This window comes from Limulus polyphemus, unplaced genomic scaffold, assembly GCF_000517525.1.
Source record: "Limulus polyphemus unplaced genomic scaffold, Limulus_polyphemus-2.1.2 Scaffold447, whole genome shotgun sequence".
Taxonomy (NCBI): domain Eukaryota; kingdom Metazoa; phylum Arthropoda; class Merostomata; order Xiphosura; family Limulidae; genus Limulus; species Limulus polyphemus.
The window spans coordinates 50,992-60,753 of NW_013666057.1; the positions used below are offsets into that span (position 1 = coordinate 50,992).

At 34.0% G+C, this 9,762-nt stretch overlaps 1 protein-coding gene across 6 annotated transcripts in view; it reads left to right on the forward strand.

Annotated features, from left to right (window-relative positions):
* Positions 1 to 9,762, forward strand: part of LOC106458335 (transducin-like enhancer protein 4) — a 139,197-nt gene that overhangs the window by 36,192 nt on the left and 93,243 nt on the right. For all 6 annotated transcript variants that reach the window (XM_022384520.1, XM_022384518.1, XM_022384521.1 and 3 more), the window contains exons 3-4: positions 5,444 to 5,507; positions 6,893 to 6,937. In XM_022384520.1, coding sequence (XP_022240228.1) covers positions 5,444 to 5,507; positions 6,893 to 6,937 — 109 coding nt within the window. The remainder of the gene's footprint in view (positions 1 to 5,443; positions 5,508 to 6,892; positions 6,938 to 9,762) is intronic.

Sequence of the window (9,762 nt, forward strand, 5' to 3'; positions counted from 1 at the left end):
AGGCAGAATACCTAAACTCAATGATACTGATGTTTAGTATCTTCGTTTATGCAGCCTTCGGGACAGAAGGAAGACTGCCGCTGATCTCAAGCATGAGATAAACGACCATGTACCAAATGACAGAAAAGTGTCCAGATCTACAGTATCAGGAATACTCAACAAGAATGGAATATTTGGTTGTGTAGCAGCTAAAAAACCTTTACTTCAGTCTCCAGATATTGTGAAGAGACTGTAATTTGTTAAAAAAGTACAAAAACTGAAGAATTGATGATTGGAAAAGGGTGTTATGGACAAATGATTCCAAGTTTGAAATATTTGGTTCAAAGTATAGGTTGTACATCTGGCAAAAGAAAGGTGTAAGATACTTACCTCAATGCATAGCACCTACCATGAAGCATGGGGGAGGCAGTGTGATGGTTTGGGAATGTTTTTCTGCTGAGGTGACTGGAGATAATTGTAAGATAGATGGAGTAATGGACCAGTGCAAGTACCATCAGATAATGATCCGTCATGGTATACCCAGTGGTTTGTGTATTATTAGTAAAGGATTCTACTACCAAGAAGATAATGACCCCAAACACTCATCCACCCTATGTAGAAATTACTTAGCTAAGAAAGAAGTTGCTGGAGTCATTCAAATGATGCACTAGCCCCCACAGAGCCCCAGATCAAAAGTTACTTCTAAATAAATTTTATGGTAGTGTATTAGAGACATTTGGAGTAAAATCGCAAAGACACTTTGGTTAGATATGTTGTAGCAATGCCTGAAAGACTGTCTGCAGATATTAAAGCCAAAGGGGGACACACAAAATATTAACAGTATGCTGAACTCAAGCACTTCCACTAGGTTTCTGTTGTGCTAAATATGAAGATTAATAAATTGTTGATGTTTTGCCTGTGATTTACCTTCCATTGTTCTTTGAGAGTAACCTGAAATCTAATTTTTGACTTTGTCCCAATACTTTTGCACAGTACTGTATATTTTGCATCTTTTTTTACATTTTCACCCCACCTCTTCTTGGTCCATGCTAACCAGGAAGTTTATACAGTTGCATCTTTGTATTCCAGGTTCTTCAGTATTCTTGTACTCTCCTTCTTTAGGCTTTTTCCTCCATGGAACTGACCATTTATTTTATAATTCCATGATTTTCTAAAAAGTGTATAGTTTTTGTTGAATAAAATATCTTAATTTTATATTTGTATGATTTCTCAGCTTTGGAAATTTTAAAGATTTAGTTTGTTTTTAATTAAGCACTAGCTACAGAATGAGTTATCTGTGCTCTGCCCACCACAGGTATCAAAACCTGATTTCTGTCATTGTAAGTTGGAAGACATACAGCTGTGCCACTGGTGGTGGTGGTGGGTGGGGGGGGGGCTAAAGATTTAGTGAAATGTTTTAATGGAGTTAATAATAGTTCTCCAATAGTTTAATTTATTTGTGTTACTACATCCTTGTAAGTATTTCAAATAGTCACAGTTTTATGAAATTAAAAATGTTATTTAAGTGTTAAGCTTTTGTGTATGTATGAATATCGCCTAACGTGATTTTACTTAGTTGAAAAACTAACCCAAAAACATTATGAGAAACAGCAGCTTTTTCAGTGAAAACTCCATGATGTCTAGGAACCCACTAGAAGTAATTATATAGTAAAGACGGCTGATATGGGTATTAAAAACGCAAAACAAGTAATAACGTCTGGACTTTCCTAGGTCATCATCAGGTTAAGATGATGACTTAAGCAGGTCATGACGTGTTTATTTAAACCCGACTGTACATGAGCATACGCAATTGGGTTGACAAATGATAGTGAAAAAACAATTGATATTTTAATGCAATATGTAATAACTGAACTTGAACACGTGTTTTTATGAAAGAACTGCGTGAATACAACTTCATGTTTACATGCACACTTATAAAATAAAAATGCTTTGCTGTTTAGTCTGACTAAATGGTTTTTTGTTTATGAAAGTAAACAAGGTTATAAATCATAAAGAAAGGGCTATACAGCTGTTACCTAAGGTAGTTCAGGTCTCCAAATTTCAATTCTAAGCTTCCTGAGGGCAATAAATACAGGTCCAGAAATTAAAGTATGTCTTTTTTTCTTCTTATGTTTGGCGACATGTTATGGGCTGTGGTATCGAGGGGAAGCCTCCGCGTGTGTGGCTGGGATGCTATCCAACACTTTCTTTCAAAATGAGCTAAAATTCCTTACTAACTGTAAAACAGCAATGTTCTTTTGTCGGAGACTTAAAATTATTATCTTATATTAGTCTTTTTTTTTTCGCCCGGAGATTGCACTGACGATAGTGAGATGGCGAAAGAAAGAAAGAATAACCAGCGTAATTTGCTATTACATAGCTGTATTATAAGTTTGACTTTATTTATTTGTAAGCTGCTTAACTTTGTTTAATGAATAACAATAAAAAACACTCCCAAAAACCTCTTTCAGTTACCCTTACACGGCTTTCCTTTGCACTCTAAACCTCTGATATCTAAGCCTAACAATTCTCAAGCAGTTCTTGTTCCAAAATATATATATATATTCAAAGGAAGTATTAAGTTATGAATCAAGTTTTCCGGAAGTTTCTTTTTAATGTGGCTAGTATTTTTGTAGCTATTTAAAAAAAAAAGTTTTTCTAGTCCCCCCAGTAATGAACCAAAGCTTCTTAGAAAATCACGCTTTCGACTGACACACTATTGGTTCACGTACTGCTATGTGCACACACAAAAAAGCTCTTATCACGTGCCTAGATGTTCAGCCTGCGATGTTCCGAAGATAACATACAGGATAATGCATAAGAGCACGTGACTCGAGGTTCCGAGACAGATTGAATAAAATAGGTAAATCGACGCCTATATTGAAGTTACAAAGTTCACATTGACACAGTTTGGTTCAAACTTTATCCACTTGGATCCTAAAGGCTATTATTTGTGTAATACGTTCAGAAAAATATTAACCATCATAAACATAAATGTTGTCGTTCAGGGAAAAATATGATTTTTTTATATTAATTTTGAAGTATAATTAAAATATAATTAAGTATAATTTTAAGTAAATTATGTTAAATTGTTAAATATATTTTTTGTGAATTGTTTGATTCAGTGGGGCAATTTTGCATTATCAATTGTGGATGCACCCCAAATATTTAAACATGACGGCTTATTTACCTAGCGGGGGTCATAAGGTTAGCCTATCATCATTCACATGCCGTGTTCATATGAAGCTCTCTTCTGATTTTGTACGTTGAACTCAAACATCCAGTTCATATTGCCACGGTCACGAATATCGGCTGCATATCAAATAAATGTTGCTGTGTGTCACGTATGATTCTCAGGTGCTTTAGCATTATGTCCTATGAATCACACGTGATCCATATGGCAGAAATAGAGTTAATACAATTGGACCAAACCACTTGAATGAAGATAATTATCAACTCTTGATACCCATCAAGAATTAGCTTACCATGTCACAGACCCGACATGAACAGCTTAGAGTACCGAGGATCAAGTTAGGGATCACAGAAATATCAATCCCAGGAAACATGATAACGAGAAGATGAAGCAAAGACAAGTATACAGGAGAAAAAAGTGAGGTAGATTCATCGGTTACCTCAAATACTGGACTAAAATGCAAAGAGTAAATGGAGACAGAAATGCTGTAAAGAACCAAACAAAGAAATGTTTAAAATTGTAGTAAGGAAAAAATAACTATGTAGTAATCATGTCGGCCAAACAACTTTTTCGAAGACGTAAAAAAAATAAGATAATGATTTAAGTTGCTTTCATTCGAGAGAAAATGTAAACGTAGGATAAATGCAACCATTTTATTAATTCTTTATATTTGAATTACCCATTACATTTATTTTCCAACAAATGTTTAATGTTTATATAAAAAAAACAAGCTTTATGGAATATCAACAATACCAAAAATGACATAAAACAGGGAAATGGTTTATGCTTGATTATCAGATTGTAGAGATTTAGTTAGTTGTGTTGAGGGTAGCTCTTTTTTACTGCCCCCAGTGGCACAGCGGTATGTCTGCGGACTTACAACGCTACAATCCGGGTTTCGATAATCGTAGTGGGTAGAGCACAGATAGCCCATTGTGTAGCTTTGTGCTTATTTACAAACAAGCAATTCTTTTCTACTCATTGCGCAATATAGAGGGAGCAAGTTATGATTTTCTGATTAATTTTGCTTGTTTGTTTTTTGAATTTCGCACAAAGCTACACAAGGGCTATCTGCGTCCCTATTTTAGCAGTGTAAGACTAGAGGGAAGGCAGCTAGTCATCACCACCCACCGCCAACTCTTGGACTATTTTGCGAACGAATAGTAGGATTGACCGTCACATTATAACGCCCTCACGGCTGAAAGGTCGAGCATGTTCGGTGTGACGGGGATTCGAACCCGCGACCCTCAGATTGCGGATTAATTTTGAAGAAGTGGGAATGATTAAAGTCATTAAACTGGAGGCAATCTTGTTCGGTTCTTGCTCGAGGAATATCTGGTCGTGTAGATAAAATAGCTCCAAGAATACGGCCTTTTATCTCAAAAAGCTTGGTTTGTGCAAGTTGAAACGATTCTTACTTGACACTTTAACGTACAGGCATGTTAGTCACAATAGGTGAAAAATAAATAAATTTGAGAAAATAAAAGACCAGAAGTAAGAAAAACAACACACAATTTTGCAAATTTACCAGGATCGTGGCAACAGCACCGACTGATTGTTTTATGTTCTTTGTGATATCCTGACACAGAAGTACATACCAAACTAAGCTTAAAATATTCATCTGTGTGATTTTGAAAATAAAAAATTTAGAAAAAAATTAACGTGATTCGATTTGAAGCTCAATATATTTCCCCCAGTCTTCTCTATTTGTCCATTGCGCCTCTGATATATTATGAAGAATGTGAAAAAGAAAAAAAAATCTGCAGTGAACGTGTTTTTGTTTAATCGCAAATTTTAGGCCTTTCGGTTAGGAGATGATTGATGTGGTCTTATTTTGGAGATGTACTTTTAATTGGTTTTTGTTTTGAATTTCGTGCAAAGATACTCGAGGATTATCTGCGTTAGCCATCTCTGATTTTGAAGTAATAAGCTAAAGGGAAGGTAGATAACCAACAACACCCACCGCCAGCTATTGGGCTACTCTTTACAAATGAATAGTGGGATTGCTCGTAACATTATAACGCTCCTAAGGACTGAAAGGGCGAGCATGTTCGGGAATGGGATCCAAACTCACAAATTTCAGATTGCGAGTCGAGTGTCCTAACCGCTAGGCTATATCAGGCCTTTTTTAATTTATTCATCATACGTGATTAAGAATTTTTTTCGTTTTTTAGAATTATAAAATGACTGTGCCAAGTTGCCAAGTACATCTGTTATCTGTTTCAAAGGTTTTCAAAATATTCAATATTTCATATCGTTTTCTATTTATAGTTTGAAGTTAGAACTGGAAAAACTAGCCAGTGAAAAGACGGAGATGCAAAGACATTATGTCATGGTAAGGTAAACTTTTACTTTTATTTAACTTTCTGGCCATGCATCAAAATTTTGTTGGACTATCATTATTTACAATTTTGACGGTATTTGGAATATCAATTTTATGTCTGTGTAATATAGAAATTAAGTTATATATTACACGATCATTCATGAAATTTCGAAGTAATATTTACTTATCGATTTTTCTTACTCGTGGATTCTACTGTCTGTGAATAGCTTTAAAAAAAGCTTGCATTTTTGTGCACACGAAGATTTGTAACTTTAAAACAAAAGGTTTTCAATTGCATCGACTGGAGAGTTTAGCGCCTTGAGTTTTCACATTGGTTTTTGTTACATTAAAATGGAGAAGGTCAGTCCTATCAAACTTTATAAAATTTTATCTGGCAATCCTTGTTGAAATGCATTTTGTTTACCTCCATTTTGATCTGTGTAACCATTGATTTATGAAAACGTACCACAGATTTGATTTATATTTGTAGTTTTCTGCACTAGTATTAAGCAGAGACTGGAATGGGTTAATATTAGATTTCCCAGCTTTGTAAAAAAAGTGTTTTGTAAGCCATGGGCTAACACTTTATATAAGCACAACTTTAATAACATGTATATGTCATTTGTCAGAACATATTTTTTTGGTAATAAAACATAAAGACTATTACTGGCTGTCCATTGCTTAATATATATTAATATATATATTGGAATTACTTAAAACTGTATAGCAGTGTTCTGAATTTATACAGAATGTTTTCACACCATCATATGTTTTAAAATGTAAAGAGATGAACATTAGTGAAACATGTCTAAGATTATTTCATAAAAAATGTATTTTTTTATATTTGTTTGGGCTATTGTTAATATGTATGAAATGTAGGCATTCTCCATGTATTTTAATTTAAAAGTTGCTTTTTCATTGAGAATGATATTTGAAACTGTATATAAGCTAGCTGCACAACACGATACATATAACTTGTATTTTATTTGAAGTCCTAATGTTATTAATATTTCCTTAATCTAAGTATAAATTTCTTTTGAATTCAGAAATTTGAGTATATGCTATATTTTATTAAATGTAGTACAAAAGATGTTTAATATTCCAAGTTTAGACGTGTCAGGTACGTAAACCGGCCTTTATATTTATTTAGGAATTTTACCTGAATGCTTTTATTGTTTATTTGTTAAGATTATTGATTGTATTAATTCGCAGTTGTTTCGATTTGTTTAAAGTGATAATATTTTATTAAAAACCAAATCGATCAACAGACATATCGCTGCTCATGAATGTAACGAACAGTTTGGATTGTTCATCAATTAAAACATAACTTTTGTATTTTTAATGTATATTTACTATAAAAACTACAGTGGGAATATTATTAAATTCTTTTTTACCAGTATTACGAAATGTCGTACGGTTTGAACGTCGAAATGCATAAACAAGTAAGTGCACATTTAATTAATTTTCATAATATTTTTCTAGCTTGTTATAAAGTTCCAGGAACAATTGTTCCGTTGTTGAATTAAATAATGATTAAGAACACGTAAAATGTTTTGACAGTCATTTAGTTACAATAAGGCTAATCATAATACGTGTAAAGTATAAATTAAGTATTGTCTTAGTGTGATCTTTAGACTCTAGACCATTCATATAAAGATGCTGTAGCCATCACAGAAATTTTTAATCATTGTGATTCCAGAGGAAATCATTGTAATTCTAGTGGGATCTCATGAAAGAGAGAATTTGATATGATGCTCTTTTACTAACCAAAACGTCTGCGTGGTATGTACGTGTATGTATGTTAAGTCCTGTTGTAGTTTAGGTAAAGGATTTTTGTTTTTTTTACCGTTGCCATTACCCAGTGTTTGCTTCGTTTTTTTATTTGCACCACCGTATTTATATTTTGTATTAGGTGATCTTAGTCTTAATTACGACTTGACTTCACAAACTTCTGTAAGAGGTCATGTATACTAGTATGCTACATTTAGCACCACAGCTGCGTTATTATATACACAATAACAAAATGATACATTTCCATATCACGCTACTTCTTTTGCACGAACATTCTGCTGTTTCCATTCCCGTGAGTTTATTGTTCTAACAAAAGTATCTTGGTTTATCTGTTGTTAAATATTAACTGAGGCAGACAGACGGTTGTCAGACTACTACTTTCTATTGTTGCGGTAATACAAACATCCGTGACTAGATTAAAGCAGAACGTGTCACCATCAACATGAAGTTCGGATAATTAGCTGACCGTGTGTTTGTAAGTTATTATTGTCTTTCAACATACTTAATGTAACGTCCATGTACGTAAATGTATCATTGTATTTCAGTGTTTATTTCACAAATTCGTGATTAAATACAAGTTTGTGTTTTATTTCTGCACGAACGATAAAAGAGGTAGGCAGACTTTGCTGTTAATATGGTACTTTCTGTAACACTTAATGATAAGATGAGGTATTTGTTTGGTAATTACTTACAAGTGTTGGAACACGGTGGCTAGCACAGTTTCTTAATTGTACTAAGTGATTGATCGCATACTCACTGCTCTATGGTATATTACTGTAGCTCGTTATTTAAGAAAGCTCGTTTGTGTGTTTTAGAGCAAAGCCACGTTGGATTATTTGCTGTGTCCACCGCGGGGAATCGAACCCAGGATTTTAGCGTTTTTAGTCCGTAGAATTACCTCTATCCCACCGTGGAACATCAAAGAAAGACAATGAAAGATATCTTTGTACTTATTTTGTCTGTATGATAGCTTACTACATTGAAATAGTGTCGCTAGGTTATTGATCAATGCCCCCAGTGCCACAGCGGTATGTCTGCGGACTTACAACGCTAGAAACCGGGTTTCGATACCCGTGGTGGCAGAGCACAGATATGCCATCGTGTAGGGTTGTGCTTAATTAGAAACAAACAATTATTGATCAATAAAAATAAATTTCCCTAGAAATTGCAATACTTTGTAGTAAAGGCAGCTCGTGAAACCACTGAAAATTGCCTTTGTAGTTTATTTTCAGTTGAATTCATACAGCAACTGAACTCAGCAACGAAACGATGTGAACACTTTATTGTTACACATAACGTAAACGGGTATTGCTAACAATTAGCAAAGGAAAAATCAAACCAAAGACAAACACGCTTGCTCACTTGTAAAACTAGATTTTACGTCCATTGGCTGAATTCACTGCGCATTTTTTCTTTGCGTCCAATATTTTGCTCCTCATCCTCATCTTCATCATTCAAGAATAACATTATTATATAACTGTATGCTAATAATTGTAATAGTAATGATAATACTATAAATTCACTTTTTGACGAATTATGCCACATGGCCTAATTGTTCTAGTATACCCTAAAAAACAAATAGGTATTAATACAATATATATTAGTTGGTAAGCTGCAGTTGTGTTTCATATTCTTGCACTTAGCCCATGAAATTAGTAGATTTATAGAGGGATCACTTAGTCTAATATAATTTTGATATAAATTCTTGCCTTATTCCCGAAAATGTCTGCTTGTAATGCTAAAATTCGAAGTTCGATCTCTGCCTCGAGCACAGCGCAGATAATACAATTCTGTAGAGATCAGCGGTATTAAAATCGCGTGATAGAGACATAACAGTGGAACCTGTACATGAAACTCCTGAAAAGCAACAAAAAACGTTGATGAACAAAGGTTAATATATTTTTTCCTTCTAGAAACTGTCGGCTTTCTACAGTAAAATATAAAATGGTACATCTGTTTTTGTCTTTGTCTTGAAGTTCAGAAATAAGAATTTTCAACCTCAAAGGTACTTAATCTGCACACACGAACTAAGCAACCATGTTATAGACTATTAGGATTTAGGTATAGAGAACCCTCATTAGGAATTATGATCAGAAGCACCCGACGCCACAAGGACTTTGCTCGACTCTTTTGAATTCAAAAACCGGTTGACTGTCACTTTTATAACAGTCCACAGCTAAAATGCGGAATTTTCTTCGACCTGAGGCCCTACATGATAACTTAGGCCACACCCGACCCTACAAATTCTCTTTTAAATGTATACATTATATAATCATAAATATTTTTTTTTAGTATACTTCAGCAACTAATAATTTTACAGAATGCTAAATCCAGAAGTGGAAATTTCTGGAAATTACAATTCAAAATTTTAACAACCAAATATTTGATGGAGTTGCAATTTAACAGTTATTTTCGTCAACGATATTGTTGCACCCCAGTGGCACAGCGATATGTCTGCGGACTTACAACGCTAGAA